General features: G+C 41.2%; 1 protein-coding gene across 1 annotated transcript; it reads left to right on the top strand.

Moving 5' to 3' along the window:
* The first annotated feature begins 206 nt into the window (after positions 1–206).
* On the top strand, positions 207–22,749 carry LOC138807121 (zinc finger protein 25-like). Its single transcript, XM_069992687.1, has 6 exons — positions 207–281; positions 805–1,002; positions 19,482–19,608; positions 20,182–20,271; positions 21,386–21,486; positions 21,802–22,749. Exons 1-6 carry the CDS (start codon positions 207–209, stop codon positions 22,747–22,749), a joined length of 1,539 nt encoding a protein of 512 aa, XP_069848788.1.
* The last annotated feature ends 204 nt before the right edge of the window (positions 22,750–22,953 follow it).

Here is a 22,953-nt window from a genome sequence, read left to right on the forward strand (position 1 = left end):
GTGTGTCATCCCCAGGAATGTGCACTGGAGCCAAGGTGACCCAAGCCTTCAGGGGAGCCCCAGACCCCGGGGGCTGAGCAAAGGCGGGGCTCCGCCACTATCTGCAAAGCCCAAAGACCTCGACTCCAGTGACCACAGAAGCATAGGAGGCAGGGATCAGATCCTGGAGTGCACTCCAACTGCACCAAAATGCACCATGAGCACCAATGCCCAATGAGCAGGCAGCAGTGGAAAGTGCTATAGAGTCGGAGTGGGACAGCGCCATTGCTGTCTTGGGTTTGGTTAGTTGTTGCCGCTGCCAGCACGTGGACATGCGGATGTGCTAAGGAGGTCAAGTCTGACTGTCCATATTGGCCACATGGTGATTGTAGAGTCTGGCATCTAGTCTTCATGCTGGGGGAGGAAAACCAGCCTCCCAGATGAGAGGCGTGCCCGGATCCTTGGAGGCAGGGGTGGGCACTTGGCTGATAGGTTATTGAACCTGTCAGTCCAATGCCTGGGACTGGGAATTTTCGGTGGGTCTGCTGGTGCTCTGATCTTTTTAGGCCCGGATCAGCTTAAGTCTTGCCCCATGTGTCTCCCTAGTTGAGTGCTGGGTCCTGTCTCATCTTTGGTCATCATGCCATCATAATTCAGATCTCCATGGAAGCTGAATTGCCTTGTTGGTATTGGCTTTATTTCTTTCCTCTTTAGCATGTTTGCTAGCTGTGTTATGTGTATTTGGGGGGCTGTGGGCCTTTGTAACAACGGGCGGCCTGCAGCCTGTTAACTGTGTAATAAAGACTCCAGTATTTCATATTCCAGAATGTGGCTTCAGGGATAGCTCACAAAACAGCTAGTGCGGAGCAGGGCTGCAGGGCTCTGAAGGGGCTTTTTCAGGCGGTGGTACTGGTGGCCCTGGTCTTCCTGCCCAATGTGGGGCTGTGGGCTTTGTACCAGGAGAGGCAGCTTGGTGGCACCCGTGAGGGTTCAGAAAAAGTGCTGGTTCTAGCGGCTGGGCAGGTGAGTGCCTCGGTCCAGTGCAGCATGGAATAATGCTTTCCATCTTCTCCAAATACTTTTCTGCTGCCCCTTCTTGCTCCTTCTCCTCCTGTCGGAGTCCTCAGAGGCGGCAGGGGGGAACATTTGCACTTTTCCCCGCTTTTTTTCCCCAGATGGGGCAAATTGAGGATGAAAATGTGTCCACTCAATTGAGTCAGAATTAGAACCCAGGGCCTTTGGTGCCCCAGTCTGGGACTCTTATTTCAAATTTCCATGTTTTACAGTCAGTCCTCCTTTCTGTTGCCCTCTCTCCTCCCCTGACCTCCCAATATTCTCTTTCTGGGGAGAACCCTGTGTCCCAGGGTGTGATGCCTTCTGTAGGACTGGTTCCCCCCTCATCTCTGCTCTCCTCCCTCATCCCCCCCCACCTCACCTGATCCTGTTGTTTCTGCTCAGGTCAGTCCCTTTTGCATTTTACCATTTGCACAGGGGCCCCTGGGCCTCCCTGCTCCCCTCTCCCTATTTGGCTTTCCCCATTCCTATTTTTTTTCTCAGATCCTGTGGATTCCTTGGGGAGTGAGTGCAGAGATCCTCTTGGAGCTTCAGGTGCCTTGGATAGGGTGAAAGGTGAGTTTCTGGTTCTTGAGGAACTTGCCACCTTTAACTCTCCAGGAGTATGGAGGTGTCCTGGTGGAAGGATCCCCCGAAATGTCCCAAAGCACAATTCCTTGAGGGTAGAATGCCACATGCCTTCCTCCTCTCCTCTGAATTGATGGGACTTGGTATTTTTTCCATTCCAAATTTTGATCATTTTTGTTATTGCCTTTTTGAAACTTAATCATGTACCTGTACCTGTGTACATGCATTAGGCTAAATTTGCATTTCTGTGTGTGTGTGTGTGTGTGTGTGTGTGTGTGTGTGTGTTCGTGTGTGTTCGTGTGTGTTCATGTGTTCAGATCCTGGGACTTGAACTCAGGGCCTGGGTGCTGTCCTGTAGTGTTTTTCACTCATGGCCCGTGCTCTGCCGCCTGATCCACAGCTCCACTTCTGGCTTTTTAGTGGTTCATTGGAGATAAGTGGTACAGATTTCACTGGCTTAGAACAAGGATTCTCATATGTCAGCCTCCTGAGTAGCTAGGATGGCATGTGTGAACAATTGGCACCTGGCTTTGACTGCTCCCTCACATCATTCCAACTCCCTTATCTCCTAGCAAGTCTATGGATACTTAAATTGCTTCCTATAGTAGGGCATTTCAGATTTGCTTATGGGATTTTTCCTGGTCCCATAAGTAGTGGGTAATTTGTGTATCAGGATCTGACTTGACTGACTGTTGGCTGGCCTCAAAGGAAGAGGCTGAATTTTTTTTTGTTGGGGGGGGTCCTGTCCTGGGGCCTGGGTCCTGGGTGCTGTCCCTCAGCTCTTCAGCTCAAGGCTAGCACTCTACCACATGAGCCACAGCACCACTTCCAGCTTTGTTCTTTTTGCTTATGTGGTGCTGAGGAATGGAACCCAGGGCCTCATGCATGCAAGACAAGTGGTCTACCACTGAGCCACCTTTCCAGCCCAAGAGGCTGAATTTTGAGGTTGATGCTTTTCCTTTCTCCTCAGTCTCTGGCTGGTCTCTGGCCATTCTGGTGTCTTGAGTACAGAGGGCTCTTTGTCCTAGTGCTAATCAAATGGAGATTAGCAAATGCTCTAGTTAATACCTTGACGTTAACTTGGCAGCTAAAAGTATGTCCTGTAGCAGTTAATTGCTCTTGTCAGTGTTTGAATTGTGTGAGTGAGTTGTGTGTCTTCTGTATGCATATGCTGGACCCTCTGCATTTCATACATGTTGTCAGAGTCAGAAAGACAAAGACTTAAATGAAACTGTTGCTTCCTAACAACCACAATGGAACTGGGAATGGAGGGAGCCTCTGTAGCATGTGCAGTGGAGTGGGGAAAGGAGGTGAGCAAGAGATAACCTAGCCCGGATCTCTCTTTGAGACCTCTCCTCTTTCCCAACTTCATATGGGAACTGAAGGAAAGCTGATAACCAGGGCTGCTAACACTAGCCCAGGGCCTGCAGGCAGGGTTAAACTCTCCTCAGCAGGGATGATTAGCAGGTCTGGCCTTATCCTGGAGGAATGGAGCTGGCAGCAGGGGAGGTTCAGGAGCCTCTAGAGAAGCTCACCCCCACTTCAGGGTGATGGGTCCTAGGTATGAGCCTAGCTCCAGGGTCTCTCAGTGGGCCTTGGCCTTATGGATTACCAGAGTGCTAGTTAATAAAGGAATATAATTAGTTAGCTGGGCACCAGTAGCTCATGCCTGAATTCCTAGCTACTCAGGAGGCTGAGAGCTGAGCTCATGATTCAAAAACAGCCTTGGCAGAAACGTCTGAAAATTTGCTCTCCAATTAACTACCAAAAAGCCACAAAGTGGATCTATGGCTCAAGTGATAGGAGCACAAAAGCCCAGGGACAGGATCCAGGCCCTGAGTTTAAGCCCTAGGACCAGTCTCCAGAATAAAACAAAACTGAAACACAAAGTTACTCTTGTTGACTTTAAGAGTACTGCGCTATGGCTGGCAATTCTAGGTGCTAGTAAGACTCTCATTCCAGAAACCTATAAGGAAACTAGGGTTCTGTGGGGCTTGAACTTGTTTAAGATCCCTACCATGAGCTAGATTACTATTGGCCTTCCTGGAATTGTGCCCAAGGCTATCTAATTATTGGGCATGTACAGCCTTTTAATTTAACTTTCATTCCCTTGGAAGTGAGCTGTGGCTAAAGTGGTAGAGCATCAGCCTAGAGAGAAAAGGTTATGAGAGAGCACACAGTCCCAGACTTCAAGCTCCAGCACTGGCACAAATAAATGCACTCTCTTTTCCACCTATATGAGCCATGGAGAGACTGGTGTTGGAGTGAATGCAGTGTGTGCTCTTTTGCTTACTAACTGGTGGGTCTTTCTGTACTTTATAGTGCCAGCTGTGGCTTGAAATCATGGCCTGGGTACTAAAAACTGGGCTTTTTTGCTCAGTTCTACCACTTGAGCTACAACTCTAATTCTAAGTTTTTAGGTGGCTCATTGGAGATAAGAGTCTCATGAACTTTCCTGCCCAGACTGGTTTGAACCATGATTTTCAGACCTTGGCCTCTCCTGAATAGCTAGGATAACAGATGTGGGCCACCAGCACCTGGCTTAGCTGGCTAAAATGCAAACTGCCTGGAGGCAGCCTCAGAGACTTGGATTTAGTTAGTCAGGTTGGGGCTGGCACTGTGCTCTGTGTCTGTGTGTCTGTACGTACTTGTGCAGTTGCCTAAACACAGGACCTCATATTCTATTTTGTTGTTGTTGATGCTGGGGCTTGAACTCAGGAACTAGGGAAATATCCATGAGAGTCTTTTTCTCAAGGCTACCACTAAGCCACAGCTCTATTTCCAGCTTTTTCTGAGTAATTTACTGAAGATAGAATTTCATGGAGTTTTGTGCCCAGGCTGGCTTCGAACTGTGATCCCCAGCATACTGAGTAGCAGCAGCAAGGATTACAGGTATGAGCCAACAGCATCCAGCTCATATTTGTAAAGAAGGATGAGGTAGTGATTATCTTAAAGCTTGCTTCTGGGCATGGCATAAATAGGTTTTGTGTACTACTTGTTGTTATTGTTGTTATTACGTCAGAGGTGGGGATGGAACTCAGGACCTTGTACTTGTCAGGACAGGCTTCTCCAAGAGCTAAATCCCCAGCCCCACCTCATATTTTTTATTGTTTTTTTCCCCTCACAATTGGTGCTCTACCAGATGAGCCCCATCTCTATTTCTGTTTTATGTTTTTGAATTTTTTTCTTGTTAATTGGAGATAAGGGTGTCAGACTTGCCTGCCCAGGCTGGCTTTGAACTGCAATCCTCTCCTCTCAACCTCAGGAAGTAGAATGGTGGGTTTCCAGAGGCTGGGAAAAGGCATGGATGGGTGCTGCTAATTAATAGGTACCCAATTTCAGTTTGGGATACTGAGAAAGTTCTAGAAGTTGATATCAGTGAGGTTGCTTGAAATGTGATTGTACTTAAAGCCACTGAAGTGTATACGTATACTTGGTTCGTATAGCATGTTTTATGCTATACTTATTTTCACACAATGAGAGAATAATTAACATTGCAGCCAGAGAGGGGCTGGACAAGAAAGGTTGGCAGGAGGTGTAAAGTTCACTCATTCAGTTTGTCACCACCAAATATCTGTTGTTGGACCCTTTGTGCTTGGCCTGTGTCAAGTTGGAACAAAGGCAGTGGGTGGTTGCTTAGATCTGGCCCTCTATTACTTGAGCCACAATTATACTTCTGGCTTGTTACAGGTTAATTGGAGATTAATCTCTCAGATTTAGCTGCAATGGCTGGCTTTGAACTTAATATACTATCTTAAACTCATGAGTGGAACCTGCTCTTTTTTTTTTTTTTTTGTCAGTCATGGGGCTTGAACTCTGGGCTTGGGCGCTATCCTTGTGATCTTCAGCTTAAGGCGAGCGCTCTACCCGCTTGAGCCACAGCACCACTTCCGGTTTTCTAGTGGTTTATTGGAGATAAGAGTCTCATGAACTTTCCTTCCCCGGGCTGGCTTTGAACCGTGATCCTCAGATCTCAGCCTCCTGAGTAGCTAGGATTACAGGCGTGAGCCACCAGCTCCCGTCCTGCTCTTTTTTTGTTGTTGTTGTTTTTGGTTATCAGGCTTAAACTCAGTGCCTGGGCACTGACCCTGAGCATTTCTGCTTAAGGCTAGTTCTCTACCACTTCGAACCACTGTACTACTTTTGGTTTTCTGGTGATTAATTAGAGCTGAGAGTCTCACAGACTTTGTTGCTCTTTAGCCTTGAACTTCAATCCTCTGATCTCAGCCTCCTGAGTAGTTAGGATTACAGGCAGGAGCCCCTGCACCTTGCTGGAGACCTGCTCTTCTATGAGGGAAGGGGCTCTGATTATCTCCATTTTACAGATGTAGAAACAGTGGCAAAAAAAGTAAAATGGCTTGTCTATGATGTCACAAGTTAGTAAATGCCAGAGCTGGGGCTTTTATCTTTTATCAAAGCTCACCCTCAAACAATACTCCATTTGTGTGTGGCCTTTGTCATTCCATCATATTCCTGTACCAAGGAATCAACAACACCCACAGGTGTGATTAAGAACAAGGCTCTGTCTGGTGAGGAGAGTGCCTGGATTTGAGTCTCATGTTCACTACTGAATTTGGATTGAGACGTTTGTATGGCCAAGATTCAAGTTTTGTGATCTTGTCTCTGGCCAATCATTTGTTCTGTGTTCCAGTGGCCAGGTCTGTACGACTAGGATAATTTATTACCAAGTTCACCTATTAAAGTCAGCTTTATAGTTCATTTGAGTGAAGATGGCAACCTTGGGCTGAGTGTCTCATTCAGTGGTATTCTGTACATTTTTAGCATGGTGAGAAGGAGGAGGGAGGTGAGGGGAGAGGAAGAAGAACCAAGAGGAAGAGGTAGAGGTAGAGGTGGACGTTGGCCAGGTATCAATGTCTGGAACCAGTAATCCTAGTTATTCAGGCGGCTAACATCTGAAGATGATAGTTCAAACCAGCCAGTACAGGAAAGTCTGTAAGATTTTTTTTTTTTTTTTGGTCGGTCGCGGGGCTTGAACTCTGGGCTTGGGCGCTGTCCCTGCACTCTTCAGCTCAAGGCTGAGTGCTCTACTGCTTGAGACACAGCGGCACTTCCGGTTTTCTAGTGGTTTATTGGACATAAGAGTCTCAAGGACTTTTCTACCTGGGCTGGCTTTGAACCACTATCTTCAGATCTCAGCCTCGTGAGTAGCTAGAATCACAGGTGGGGGGCACCGGCACCCACCAAGATATTTATCTCAAACTACTCAAAGATTGGAAGTGGAACTGTGGCTCAAGTGGTAAAGCACTAGCCTTTTTTTGTGGGGGGTAGGGGTCTGGTCCTGGGGCTTGGGTGCTGTCCCTCAGCTCTTCAGCTCAAGGCTAGCACTCTACCACTTGGATCCCAGCGCCACTTCTGGCTTTTTTCTTCTTTGCTTATGTGTAGCTGAGTAATCGAACCCAGGGCCTCAAGCATGCAAGGCAAGTGCTGTACCACTGAACAACCTTCCCAGCCCCAAAGCACTAGCCTTGATTGAACACAAAGAGGCTCACGGACAGTGCTCAGGCTCTGAGTTCAAGCCTCAAGACTAGCGAAAAAATAAAACAAGAGACAGAAATAGAAAAGATAGGGTTTTGTGTTAGCAATATAGTTTGTTGTTGCTGCGACAAAATACTTGACAGAAATAACCTAAGGGAAAAAGGATTTATTTTGCTTCATGTCACAGATTTCAGGCAATCTTGGCAAAGCAGAACAACTCATGGTAGCCAGGAAGTTAGGGGAATGGGTAAGAGTGGGAAAGAGAATGCCTGCATTGCAGTATTCTCTCCCCCAGCCCACTTTAATTTCATATGGAAAGCCTGCCTATGGAATGGTGCGACCTATATGCAGGAGAGATTCAGTTAATCTGATATCCAGCCCAACCCCCCCCCCCACACACACACAAAGGTGTGTTTTACTCATCAGCCTGATGCATCTAAACCATTGGAGTTTTCTGAGTTTTCTGAGTGGTTTATTGGAGATAGGAGTCTCACAGACTTTCCTGCCTGGGCTGGCTTTGAACTATGATCCTCAGATCTCAGCCTCCTGAGTAGCTAGGATTACAGGCATGAGCCACAAGCACCCAGCTTCATTGTTGGGTTTTTTTAAGCACTCTTAAACTACTGTGTGTGTATATATGTATGCACCTGCACGCATGGGTACACATGCTGATACTGTGGCTGGAACTCAGCCTCTGTGAGTGAGTTCTTCCTTACCTTTTGTATTCAAGATAAGGCTGATGCTACCACTTGAGCCATGTCTCCATTTTGTTTTTTTTTAGGCCAGGTTCAAGTGGCTCACACTCTAATCCTAGCTACTCAAAAGGCTTGATATCTGATGTTGAGGTTCAAAGCCAGCTGGAGCAGGGCTTTTATCTCCAATTAGCAACTGTGATTTAAAGTGGTAGACCACTTGCCCTGAGGAATAGGAGTTCTGGTGGGTACAGCAACCAGGCCCTGAGTTCAAACTCCACAAACAACAACAAAAAAAAAACCTGAAAACTCTCATGAACTTTCTTGCCTGACCTGAGCTGACTTTGGAACGTGATCCTTAGATCTCAGGCTCCTGAATAGCTAGGATTACAGGTGTGTGTGAGCCACTGGCACCCAGCTTTTAGATTCTGAGATAATCGATGTTCCTAAAATTGCCAGAACTTTTTGTCTTGAATGGAGCCTGCAAGATGAAGAACAGGATCAAAGCTGGGTGTAGAGTAGCTCTGCCCAATGGAAAGGGCAGAACTGATTATCTCTGCAAGCTGAGTGGCTTAGACAACAGTTGTTAACCCTCCCCTGGGGTCTACATTGGTCAGACCTTGGGGCCTTCCAGAGCAGCTCTGTAAGTCACAGAGTTATTCAGTCAACTAATCCAGTAAACAGGATCAGCAGGACCTAGCTGGATTTATGGATTGCCAGAGGGCCTTTCACTGGAGGAGATGTGCTTGCTTGTGGCTCTTCTGCTCACCACTGACCAAGCTTGAACTCAGTATCTGAACACTGTTCCTGGGCTCTTTGGCTCCAGACTGCTACTCTACCACTAGAGCCATAGCTCCATTTCTGGTTTTCTGGTGGTTAATTGAAGATAAGCGTCTTATGGACTTTCCTGCCCAGGTTGTCTTTGAATTGTAATCTTCAGATCTCAGCTTGCTGGGTAGCTAGGATCACAGGTATGAGGTACCAGCTCCCAGCCATTTTTTTTTGAGCCCAAGTTTTTCTGTTTGTAGAATAGTGGTGTTCTGAGTACATTTGCAATATGTTTCTGTGTGTCTGTGTCTGTGTCTAATGGTCCTGGTGTCCCTAAGCTGTTTTTTTTGTTTGTTTGTTTTTGTTTTGTTTTGTTTATTTGCTCAAGGTAAATGCTCTACCACTTGAGTCTAAGCTCCATTGCTGGCCTTTTGGTAACAGACCTAAGTCACCAATGAGAAAGTTACATTTTACCAAAACAAATATGCCCACATCCAAAACAAGAATACACATGTCATGTCAGGTGCCCATGGCTCATGTCTGTAATCGTAGCTACTGTGTGAGCCCTGTGACAGGCTCTACCTTTTAACAGCAGTCATTTTTCCTCACTTACTTACTGTCTCCAGAATTCTTTCATTAGCTGGGCACCAGTTGCTCATGCCTGTAATCCTCACTACTCAGGAGGCGGAGATCTGAGGATCACAGTTCAAAGCCCACTTGGGCAGGAAAGTCCCTGTGAGACTCTTAGTTCCAATGACCCACTGTAAAACTGGAAGTGGAGCTTTTTGGCTCAAGTGGTAGAATGCTAGCCTTGAGAACAAAAACTCATGGATAGCACCCAGATCAAGAGTTTAAGCCACAGGACCAGAAAAAACATTCTTGCATTGTGCAGAAGTGACAGTACATACCACTAATCAATACTTAGAGGATTGAGTGTGATTAAGATTCCTTCCTAAGCCAGGGACCTGTGGTTCACATCTATAATCCCAGCTACTCAGGGAGCTGAGATCTGATAATCAAGGTTTAAAGCCAGCCTGGGCAGGGAAGTCTGTGAGGCCCTTATCTCAAATTAACCACCTTTTGAAAAGCCAGAAATGGAGGTGTAACTCAAGTGGTAGATCACTAGCCTTAAACAAAAGATCAAGGAGGGGGCTCAGACCTTGAGTTCAAGCCCCAGAATTGGCACACATGCACAATTTTTTCCTATGGTCTCTCTGTTCTCTTTGGCCTCTGCATGCAGGCCATGAAGGATGGCTGGTGTAGATTCAGAACCCCTGCTGCTTTGGTGGGTGCCAATGATGCCCATTGAGCAACGCTCTCTGACCCTTTTACCATTTCCATGGCTCTGCTCCTCAGCACTGAACACCTGTGGCTTTCTTTAGAGGAGAAAGCAAAATAGACAGATGACCAAATGGATTAGGGCAGCAGGAAGAGATTGTTCACTGCAACTCAAGGCTCTCCAAGTTCAGGCTTGCACAGAACCCCATATCACCCCGTTATCCTTTTCTTCGGCTGCTGATCCCCTGGAACATCGTACACCTTATGTATAATCATTTCATGGACTCCCTGGAAACCTTGAGGAAGCATCACTCCTTCATTGCTGTCTATTCTTCTTCTCTGTACATATACTGTCTTCACTGAGTATGTCCCTCTTCCCCAGCATTCCTTCAGTCTCCATGGAAGTGCATTGAAGGGACATAGGCATGCAAATGAATGTCACTGTCTGCCAGATCTATCGTGTGTGTGTGTGTGTGTGTGTGTGTGTGTGTGTGTGTTTCCTAGGGTTTGAACTCAAATCTGGGTGATGCCTCTGAGCTTTTTTGCTCAAAACTCATGCTCTACCACTTGAGCCACAGCTCCATGTCCAGGTTTTTGGTAGTTAATTGTAGATAAGATTCCAATTGCTTTCCTTCTCAGGCTGTCTTTGAACCATGATCCTTAGATCTCAGCCTCCTGATTCAGCTAGGTTTATATGCATGAGCCACCAGTGCCTGTCCCTAAGCCTTTTTAATTTACCTTCCAGGTCACTGAAAGCCCAAGATTTCTTCAGACAATCTGACAACTCTCCAGGAGTCATAACTGTCCTTGATTCTCTGCCCTGATGAGGGTGCTCTGAGTATTTGGATACAAGGAAATGTGCCATTTGACAATCATCATTGAAACATTATAACACAAAAAATATGTGTTGTATACATTTTCCCTCTATAAATTTAGGTGAAAAATACTGAGTTACAATATTCGTGTTCTCCATGGTGTTTAAATATGTAAATGAATGTTAGAATACAAATGCTTAGTGGAGTCCTAGGATATCTTTGCATTAGTAGAATAATAGATCATACATCTCTAAGTGTGTTTGAGTAATAGCTAGTTTTAGTGAAGATGTGACTTTTTGATTATTCAATTATTTTTGTAGGAACATCAGTTTTTATGAATTCTGTATGTACATTAACAGAGAAATGAATTGCTTTTGTATTATCTGTTAGGGTATATTAGACTTTGCCAGAAAACCATGCAAACATCCAGGTTCAAAGAACAAAGAAAGTTTTATTGACAGCAGTGGAACTGGCAAGACCTCACAAGTGAAGAGTGAGAAGAAGTACTGGCTATTGTTTGAGGTGACCTATATAACGAGGGGCTAGGAGGTGGAGACCCCAGTGTGGACATGTGGACCAAGGGATCCATCATGGTGGACTAGGATTTATGGCTGCTGTCCAAATAGTAGATAAGGGGCTCTGCATCTGCCCAGACCTTAAGGTCACTCTAGGGAATTCTTGCTGCCTTATATGGTGGTAACTACCTCAGAAGAGTACCATCTCAAGGTAAAGGGGGCTTGGAGGGAGGCTGATTATTAACTGTCTTTCCTTAATGGGCCTAGTGTTGACCAGGAAGGGAGCATGCCAATGTGGAAAGGGGAAGGAGCATGCTTAGCTATGGGAAATAATCTTACTGGGCTAACAATATCTAGCAACTAATGGACTGTGGATTTGTGTTTAGTGGAGAGTTTGATGCTTTACTTGATACATAAAAAATTCTTCTCCCATAAGAAGGCCTTTCCTCCCATGTATAATATTTTGAGCAGGAAAATTTCTGGAAAATCACACAGATTCTTTCCTGACTACTTCATTTGCCTTCTCTCCCAGCCATGCTTCCTGAATCTTCTGTTCATTGTCAACAGCAAGAAAGAATGAAAGACTCTCTGGTGAGTTGCATTTTATTTCTCATTTTGTATTACATTCCATCTTATGAACTCAAAGGTGTCCAAGATTTAAAAACAGAAAAACAGATTCAGCTTCAGGAACATGTTCATAAATCACATAAAGATGGCTATTAAGTTTAGCATATTTTAATAAAATCTGACATTCTGTCTATGTTAAGTGCAGATTTGCTTCAGCTTGTTTCTAGTTTTTTGTTATGTGAGAAAAAGTAGTCACACTGTTATGTGATTCAGTAACCTAGAAGAGATGATATCTAATGGAAGATGAAGGTTCCCTAGCAACTTGTCAGAGATCCCGTCCTCATGAATAACATTGAACTGTCTTAATGAAGTCTTTGAATGTTTTAGAGGACTGAGTAAGCAATATGTACTTAAATTACTCTTCATACCTTATTGGACTGCTTCATGGTCATTTTCTTACTTGAAACTTAGGCTATAGGCAATGATATGGTCTATGATTTTTCTAGAAATCCCTCTATTTTTTCCTAAGGTGTCCTCACAAGTTTCCCCACCCCCCCCTACTATTTTCTGTTTCAATCTTTGTTTTCTGCTCTCTAGCTTTGCTTATTTGTATCTTTCTTTATGTATCTATTTTTCTTTCTGTATTTTTTTTCTCCCAGCCTGTCTTCCCTCCATCTGTCTCTCACTTTTTACTTTTCTTCGAATGCTGTGTCTGGGAACTAGTTTTTCTTACAAATTTTCCTTTGCTGCAGTGGCTCTTAGAATTGACGTTTTTCTTATGGTTTGATTTTTCCGTATTCCATTTGAAGACAGGTCTTGCTATGTAGTCTAGCTTGCTCTTGAAATTTTATGTAGCCTAGGCTATCTGGTAATCCCAAATTCAGGGAGTATAGGTATATTCCATCCTTTTTGGCTACATTAACCATTACATATGGCCACATTGTTTTATGGTCATGCCTTCCATCCTTCTACAGCATTTTTTACCTTCCATAAATGAAGCTGTAAAAATCATTAAATACACAGCTCCTACCAGTCTTTGGAACCATTATAGTTACTGGGTCTATGTGTTTGTTGATCCATGGAAGAGCAGTAAGGGAAATCATACCATGGCTGATACTTGATGCCTGGTGTATTTTATTTAGCTTATTGTATTCAAGATTTATCCCTGCTGTAAAATGTATTAAAGTTTTCTTCCTGTTAAACACATTTATCTATTCTTTCCAGGCTTCTGTCTTTTGGTTATTGTGAGTAGTTGTTGTGTAGTGATTCTCCAAATAATTGTTCTAGTCCCTGCTTTCACTTCCATTGGTATAAATCTAGAAATAGAAGTGCTAGGCCATATTCCTTTCTTTCTTTCTTTCTTTTTTTCTTTCTTTTTTTTTGCTTATGTGGTGCCGAGGAATCGAACCCAGGGCCTCAGGCATGCAAGGCAAGCGCTCTACCACTGAGCCACCTTCCCAGCCCCTAGACCATATTCCTATGTAATTCTATATTTAGTTCTTTTAGAAGTCTCCATACCATCGTTGATTTTTTTACATTCCTGCCAGAAATGCATCAAAATTCACTTTGTTTTCACATCTTTCTCAACAGTTGTTAGACTTTGGAAACTTTTTTGTTTTTGTTTAATAAAAGTGTGTATGAAAAAGTAGGTATTTCATTTTGATTTGAATTTTTCTAATAACTATTGACATTGAATTTTTTATATTTAATGAGCTACCTGTATACTTTTTAGAAAAGTCTCTTCAGTTTTTTCCATTTTTAAATTAGATTTTGTGTTGTGGGGGGATGGTTAATTATAGGATTTTGTTTTATGTGAACTCTGGGCCTGGGTGCTGCCCCTCAGCTCTTCAGCTCAAGGCTAGCACTCTACCACTTGAGCCACAGCACCACCTCCGGCTTTTTCTGCTTATATGGTGCTCAGGAATCAAACCCAGGGCCTCAGGCATGCAAGGCAAGCACTCTACCACTGAGCCACCTTCCCAGCCCCGTTGTTTTATGTTTTTAATTCACTTTGGTTAGTAATCTATTTAGAGAAAAACTAATACCATGCTTTCTCTTCCTTGTTGATCACACCTTCTGATATACAATGTTTTAATTATATGCACTACATTTGATTTTGTTTAGTATCAAACACTTTTGGTGTCCTATCAAAGGAGTCACTGTCAAGTCTAATGTCATGAAACTTTCCTCCCTTCCTCTCTTCTTTTCCTTTCCCTTCCCTTTTTTTCCCCTTTTTTCCACTACTGTCTTGTCAGCTCTTCTTTTCTCTGCCCCTTTTCTCTCCTCTCCCCACTCCACTCATTTTCATTTCTCTTTATGTCTGAGGACTTACTGTGTTGCCACAATTAGTGTCAAAGCCCCAACCATGCTTTCTTGTGCTAGTACTAGATCTTGAACTCAGTCAGTCAGCTTCCTCAATCACTGTTGACACGCTCATTTAAGCCATGCCTCCAACCTGTTATTAGCTATTTAATTTGAGTTGTCCACCAAGGCTGCTTCCAGACCTCAGCCTCCTTAATAACTAGGATACATTCTCGTTCCTGAAGCTCTTGTTTTTGTTTTTCTTACCAGCACATACTGTTACTGGCTTATGTGGAATTAATATTCAACCTCAACTCCAAAATTTCAAATGAATTTGAGTTGTCTACCATGCTGGCTTCCAGATCTCAGCCTCCTTGAGTAGCTAGGCTCTGATAACAGTCTTGAGCTAGAGCACTTGTTTTGATTTGCTTTTTTCTTACCTGAACATTTAATACTAACAGTTAATTTGATACTAAAACAAGGTTATTGTTACTGATTTATATAGAATTAATATTCACCCTCAATTCCAATATTTCACATTTCAAATTAAGCCTTGTATTTTATTTCTAATAGTTGTAACTATTCTAACTGGTATATTTTCTTCACTAAGTAAACAGTTTAGGCTAGCACAACTACATGGAAGGATTGTTTTATAATTAATTTAATTTATTGTCATAGAGATACAGAGAGATTACAATTACATATCAGGTAATGAGTATATTCCCTTTCACAGAGGGTCTTCCTTTCCTTATTTTCACAATTCCTCCCTCCCTTCTCTAATCATGAGTTGTATAGTTTATTTTCATTAGTGTCTAATGAATTCCACTGCTGTACTTTTTCCCTGTTTCCCTGGAGTTCTATGACTTTCCCCCACCCTCCAGAAAATATACCTGTGAATAGATCATACATAGTTAAAAGCATTTGCTTTTAGTTCAAAGGTGAAGTAACAAAGTGACTGCTTTTAATAGCCTATAAAACATAGTGATAATGTACATTTCTCCCATATCCATACTAATTTCCCTGTGTTTATTTCACTCATAGATTTTTAGAAATATATTACTTAACTGTAATATGTTTATAACCTAGCTTTATATCACATTTTTTTCTAGGAAGTTTGTCTTGAGAATTACTCTCATTGTTTTGGTCTTCGTAAAATTAATACTTCAGTACTTTATAAACAGCATTTAGTTTGAAATAATGCCAGTGATATGTATGTTACTGCTGATGTTTTGTCCTGATGTTTATAAATTATAGGAGTATTACTTTTCCAATAGTAATGGAAGATTAAAAAATTACAATTCTGTGGCCTTTTTTGCACAGTTCCTTGATCTCAGTAACTGGGCATTCATTTTCTCTAAGCTTCTTTCCCTGAAGTCTAGCACTCACTGCTTGAGCCACAGCACCACATTCAGCTTTTTTTGTTCATGTGATACTGAGGAATCAAAACCATTACTTCATGCATGCTAAGCAAGCACTCTTTATAAGCCATGTTCCCAGCCCTAAATTTATTGTCTTTTTATTTTCTTTTGGTAGAATTAATTCTTTGGTCTCAGGCCTTCATATTTACCAAGCAAGTAAAGTATTAATTGATACATATGCCTAGTACAAATACTTTGTGTATAATACACTTGTGCATTTGTATATTGAATCTTAATAAATTAGTTTTTCTTCCATGAATCATTTCAGAAAGATTACCTAAAACCTAACATATGTTCTACAGATTTCTTTTTAATGACCTTGTCCTATGTGTACATGCATGTTGGCATCTTATTCTTTTGAAGCAGGATAATTTTTTGTAACAGTCTTAAAAGGCAGATGTGTTATTAATGAATTATCTTTCCATTTAAATATCTCCAATCTACATTTTCTGAAGAGTTCCTCTACCCAATGGATTATCTATTGAAGATTATTTTCTTTCAATACTTTACACATATATTTCCTTTTTGTGTGCTAGTCAGCATTCACCACTGGTATTGTCACACATGGCTGGATTGGTAGGATGATTGTTGGCCATTCTTCCTTTGTAATGGGGTTCAAAATGGGAATCAAAAGACTTTCCTTTTAGCCTCTGCAAAACAAATTAGTACTATATTTCATTTCACCTTTTAAAATTTTCTTCTGTAGGTTTTAGGTAGCATCACTTTTTATCCTTTTTATACTCTGTTGTGCTTGTGGTCATATTTCACATTTTTTTGGTCATTTTTTAATGTTCCATAAGCCTTTTGCCCTTTGCCTCCATCCTTCAGTAAAGGACTGATAAAATGCAATTGTAGTCAAGGAACATTTTATTCCTCTGCCACCTAAATTTCTTACTGTAGGAGGTATGCAATGTTCACAAAAGTTCATGTAGCAGTTCTTACAGAGGAAGGAAGTATCAGGGTATCTATGACCACATTTCAATCATTAGAATTTCTTCAGGCTGGGGAAGCATCAGCTGCTGCATGGGGAGAAGGCTGAGGCCACTGCTCCACGGGCCCCTGGCCCTCTGTGCCTGTGTCTGGGAAAGCCAGTGTAAGAAGAAGATAGTCTTTCCCCAGCCACCTGGATAATCAAGAGTTTGGGACAGATCCTTTGATAGTGAGGAGCCAGGAGAAAAGCACAGAGTATGGTGTTGAAATGGATTAATAAGGAATAATGTTCTCTTATATTCTGTTATGTAATGACAGCCCATATCATGGAGGTGTATTTTTTTAACAATTCATTTTCCTACAGACTACCCAACAAACCACCTGAGGTTGCGTTTACAACAAGAATTTAGCATCCAAATATTAACAATATTGACAGTATTTGTCTTGATATTCTAAGGTCACAGTGGTCTCCTGCTTTAACTATTTCTAAAGTTTGTTTATCCATTTATTCACTTCTATGTGATCCGATCCTAGATGACCTCCTAGTGCCAGAGATTGCACGGACAATAAAACAGACAGAGACAAATACTACAGAGTATCTCGGGAATAGAATCAAAAGTATGTCATGTGATGCTACCTAAAAGTCAGAATAACCTGCATTATAGCTGGAATGAACTTGAAACTACTGTTCCTTTTTTGATTTCTTATCTGGCTGCTCCCCTATCAGACATCATCTTTTCTTTTAAATTTTATTTTTCACTTAGCTCCCTCCCTCCATTCATTTACATTCTCATCTGAGTAGACTTAAGTTTTTCCAGCTTTGGACAATAACTGCTTTTAGAAACTGTAGTTTCAAGAAAGCAGTTGCCCAAGACTCAAATTTTTTTTTAAAGTTCAGCATTTGTATTATACAGCCAGTATGTTCACTTTTTTTTTTTTGTCAGTCATGGGGCTTGAACTCTGGGCCTGAGTGCTGTCCCTCAGCTCTCCAGCTTAAGGATAGCCCTCTACCACTTGAGCTACAGCTCTACTTCCTATATTCACTCTTTTTTTTTCTTTTTTTTGTGCTTTTCTTTTTTTCATTGTGAAAATACTGTACAGAGGGGTTACAATTACATGGGCAAGATAATGAATACATTTCTTATCAAGCATTGTAGCCTCCTCCTTTGTTTCCCCTTCCCATCCTTTCCCATCCTTCCCCCAACCCCCACCCAACCTATATTCACTCTTAACCTGATTATGAAACCAAACCATTCCTCACTACTCTAACGTGATGAAGAAGCCACCTGAGGGGGCGGGAGCTGTATTCTCAGTTGTCACATCAAAGGAACCAACATTCTAGCAGCATCCATTCTTGTTGAAGCCTTCCACTGTTAGAGATTTGAGGTTACATGTACTTTATGCTCCTAACTGATGTGGCTGGAGAATTGATATTGAATTTATAGTATCAGCAGAACAGAAAATGTGGTGTATTTTATACAGGTCAATAAAGAAGTGAGCTGTTCTTCTCCAGAGAATGGAAATTAGAAGTCAAACACCCTTTGTATTTCAAAATAGGGTGTCAAACATTTTGTAATTTTCATTTAAATCTTAGGAGGCTATTAGTTAAACTGTCTTCCAATACACTGCTTAATATAGCACTGAATAAATGATGCAAGGTATTACTGGAGAAGTGATTGATAGCTCTGCTAGTAATTGATTTATTTTTCTTCAATAAAGTTTCATAAACCAGTTAGCTGCCTGAGTTAATCAGTATGGGAATATATTTTGTGAATGGAAAGCTGTTTTTATTATTTTCCATGTACATTCCCTAACTAAACCTCTTTATCATGTGCATTTGAAGCTGGGGGGGAGGGGAAAAGGGAGTAATAGTGGGTTATAGTTTACAAAATAAAGTACTGTTGTGGGAGTCGTAATGAGGCTGTGTTGAATATAACCATGAGATATTGGGCATCCCTGGGTTTATTCAGCCATTTACAGTAATGAGCATTAAATGCAGCAGATATCATTTCAGGTGACTTAACATGAATAAATAAAAGTCAATGCTACTGTAAAAAATTTTAATAACAGAAACAGTTAACAAAAATATTTTTATGTGCTAAGTCAAATCTTAAAATGTCCAAATCAGTCATTAGCTACTTTCTTGAGTATTGTTAACTCTCTTTTACATTCACATGAACACTGCTTTTCGTAGGTTGATGAATATGGTATATATTCGATATAATATTCTGAATGTGTTGTGCTTGCTTATGTGAGAGCACTTTTTTTTTGGTTGTTTTATTTTATTTTATTTTTTTTGCCAGTCATGGTGCCTGAACTCTGGGCCTGGGCACTGTTGCTCAGCACTTCAGCTCAAGGATAGTGCTCTACCACTTGAGCCACAGCACTACTTCCAGCTTTCTCTGCTTATGTGGTGCTGAGGAATCGAACCCAGGGCCTCATGCATGCAAGGCAAGCACTCTACCACTGAGCCACCTTCCCAGCCCCCATGTGAGAGCACTTTTTAAGTGAGGCAGAATATGAAAATGCAAGAAAAATTTCTTGTTTACTTCATTGTCACCCTGATACATAGGAAATTTTATCAAAGTAAGCTAAACATACTCTTTTACTACCTAGACTTAATGTGGTCATGCCAGATTATTATCTCCTTAGAAATGTATTCTGATGTATTAGGGAAACTATTTTTTTTATTTTTGTTGTCTGTGGGGTTTGAACTCGGCATGGGTGCTGTCCCTGAGCTCTTCAGCTCAAGACTAGCACACTACCACTTAAGCCACAGAGCCACTTCTGGCTTTTTCTGCTTATGTGGTGCTGAGGAATCAAACCCAGTCTCATACATGCAAGGCAAGCACTCTAATACTGAGCCACCTTCCCAGCAGGAAACCTTGTATTTTAATTACCAAGTTAATACAGTGGCAAACATTTCTACTTTGATCATTCTTTCTCCCACTGTATAGATAACACAGCAAGCTCCAAACATTTTTATATAAGATAAAATGCATACCTGTAGACGAATGAAATTCCAGCCTTGGTGTTCTCATGACTCAGGGCTAATTACTTGACAGAAATGTGTCCTTACAGAAGCTAGTGTCATTTGATGATGTGGCTGTGGACTTCAGCTGGGAGGAGTGGCAGTACCTGGACGTTGCTCAGAGGACCCTGTATAGAGATGTAATGCTGGAGATCCACCGTAACATTGTGTCCTTGGGTGAGCAAAAGTCACATTAACTTGTAAGGTCACGTGCTTTGTTTTTAGTAGATATATGAATATTTATGTTATTTAGATGTAGCATTCCAGAAGACTATCTTCCCAACCTTGAGCATATTATTGTAAATAGTTATACAATCTAGAATATAATGTATATTACTGTTGGAAAGATGATCTGGAAACCACAGATTTAAAATGGGTATTTATAATTCAAAACGGGCAATTAGGTACAATGGAGCTGGCCTGTTATCCTAGCTACTCAGGAAGCTGAACTGAGGATTTTGATTTGAAGCCAGAAATGGCAGAAAAGACCCCATGACACTCATTTTCAATTAACCACTCAAAAAGTGAAAGAGGGGCTGGTACTCTTAATTGGTAGAATGCTAGCCTTGAGCAAAATAGCTGATTTCAAACCACACAAAAAGAAAAATAATTCCAAAGCTGGGGGAAAGTCAACCATGGAGTCATTGAGAAATAACAAGATTTAGGAGCAACCTTGTGAATAGACAGTCAAATCTTACAGCAAAGATGACCCAGCATGATCAATAATTCTTCATTATTTCTTATTAACAGGGCACTGTGTTCCTAAACCTAACTTGATCGTCAAACTGGTGCAAGCAGTAGAACCAAGGATAAGAGAAGCCTCAAGCAAAAATTTCACAAGTGAGTTAAAGCATCTTGTGTAGTGATGTTTTTGCCAGAGCTCTGTTGGTAGATTCGTCTTGCACTGTTCTGAGCAATAATGTTCCCAATTCTAAGTCCTGTGTGGCAAAGAAATAGATGATCCTTTGTCTTAAAGACTAGTAAATCAAGAATTCATGTGGACACTAACTGAATTTGTTGTGGCTATAGAGATAAAGTTTGCAATTCTCTTTGTCTTTGTGGAAATCATTCTGAAACAGAAAAATTAAACAAGAAATGTAGAAAATAAGATTTTATTTTCTTTGAAACTAGGACTATGTAGGTATGAAGAAATAAGGAGTACTCCAGGCCTGTTCTCCTGATGAATAAAATAGATCATCAGTGCTGGAAGACATACACTGGGATTCAGAACTGCAGCTTTTAGTCTAGAGAGGATGATTATTTGGCTGATGAGCTGAAGAATCTTAGTTCTTCCATGCTTCTGATAGGCAGGAATATCAGAAAAGGAATTTTAAAAAGACTTTGATCCACAGTGAAGACAAAGAAAGTTTAAAATTCCCATAGGTACCTCATAATTCTTAGTAAGAAGTTAGAACTTAAGAGATGTAGGTGTAAAACCTTACTTCTAGGAACAATTCCTGCTTACTTGATAGGCAAAGTGATATATAAACAATATTATGGTTTCTGAGAATGGAAAATATTTTTGTTCCTCACCTAATGGTTGAGAAACAATAAAACAAAATATATAAATTATTTCAAGGAAATAAAAAATAACTATTCCCTTATGCCAAACAAAATAAAAATTGAGAAAAACAACCCCAAGAATACTAAAGGGTATAGTTCGTACACAGCTTACTACTCTGACAGTACATGGGTAAGTATTTTGAGGAAATATTTCCTCTGTTATAAAACAAAGAAAATTGAAACACAAACATTCTTTTCCATTGTAAAACATCAGTATTACTTTCTTAATTTAGACATTATGGAGAAAAGCATATATTTATCACCAATCAATTCCTACTCTGATATTTTAAAATATGTAATAATTAGAATGAGTAAAAATGTCTTTACCTTTACAGTAAGGAATCTTTGGATCTCATTTGTGTTTTGTCTTTTTTTCTGTGACTTATTTTAGATATCCAAGAAATGGAGGACGTGAATAAGATGTGCCAGCAAAATCCAGATGAAAGTCCATGTGAAGTCTTAGTCACAAATAGTAATACAGTGGAGGAAGGAGTGAGTTTAGTAACTTTTCATAAGGCAGAATGAATATAACCATAATGAATATAGAGAATGCTATTATAACTCTGCTCTCTTTTTCAGAAAATACTTCAGGGAGGAAGAAAAACTCCTGAATGTAGTCTATGTGGAAAACTGTTCAACTTAAGACCTACAGTCACTACACATGAGAAAAGATACACAAGAGAGAAACATTGCACATGTGGTGCATGTGACAAATCTTTCAGTCAGGAAATAGACCTTATGAAGCCTTAGAGCAAATATCCAGAGAATTCCAATGAGTATATCCAGTGTGCAAAATTTACCTCTCAGATGTCAGACCTGAATTTACATTCTCAAACACCAACAGAAGAAAAACTCTATGAATATGAGGAATATAGGCAATTTTCCACCCATAGAAATCACCCAAAAGAGAAACGTAATGAATGTAACAAATGTGAAAAGTCATTCAAAAAGAAGTCACAACTCCTTTTGCATCAGAGAATACACACAGGAGAGAAACCTTATGAATGTATCAAATGTGGAAAGTTGTTCAGACAGAAGACACACCTCACTTTGCATCAGAGAACTCACACAGGAGAGAAACCTTATGAGTGTAAGGAATGTGGAAAGTCTTTCAGACAGAAAAATAGTCTTGTTTTACATCAGAGAAGACACACAGAGGAGAAACTTTTTGAATGTGATAAATGTGGAAAGACTTTCGTGCGGAAGTCACCCTTCATTTTGCATCAGAGAATACACACAGGAGAGAAATGTAATGAATGTAACAAATGTGGGAAGTCATTCAGACACCAGTCAAGACTTCTTTTGCATCAGAGAACACACACAGGAGAGAAACCTTATGAGTGTATCAAATGTGGAAGGTCATTCAGACAGAAGATACACCTTACTTTTCATCAGAGAACTCACACAGGAGAGAAACCTTATGAGTGTAAGGAATGTGGACAGTGTTTCACCTGGAAGTCACAACTTGCTGTTCATCACACTGTACACACAGGAGAGAAACCTTATAAATGTAACACATGTGGAAAATCTTTCGGACAGAAAGAAAACCTTGCTTTACATCAGAGAAGACACACTGGGGAGAAACCTTATGAATGTGATAAATGTGGAAAGGCTTTTGTACGGAAGTCACCCCTCATTTTGCATCAGAGAATACACACAGGAGAGAAACCTTATGAATGTAACAAATGTGGGAAGTTGTTCAGACAGAAGATACACCTCACTTCACATCAGAATATACACCAAAGAGCAACATGAATGCAACAGGTGTGGAAAGTCTTTCATGCAGCAGTCACATGTCACTTCACATCATAGTTTACACAGGAGAGAAACCTTATGAATGCAACAGGTAGAAAGTCACCTACAAGGCAGGCCTTACTAAACATCAGAGAAGTCACACGGGAGAGAAACCCTGTGAATGTAAGAATTGTGAAAAGTCCTTTACCCAGAAGTCAAACTTTA

Source organism: Dipodomys merriami, unplaced genomic scaffold (assembly GCF_024711535.1).
Source record: "Dipodomys merriami isolate MVZ:Mamm:240054 unplaced genomic scaffold, mDipMer1.0.p SCAF_411, whole genome shotgun sequence".
Classification (NCBI taxonomy): domain Eukaryota; kingdom Metazoa; phylum Chordata; class Mammalia; order Rodentia; family Heteromyidae; genus Dipodomys; species Dipodomys merriami.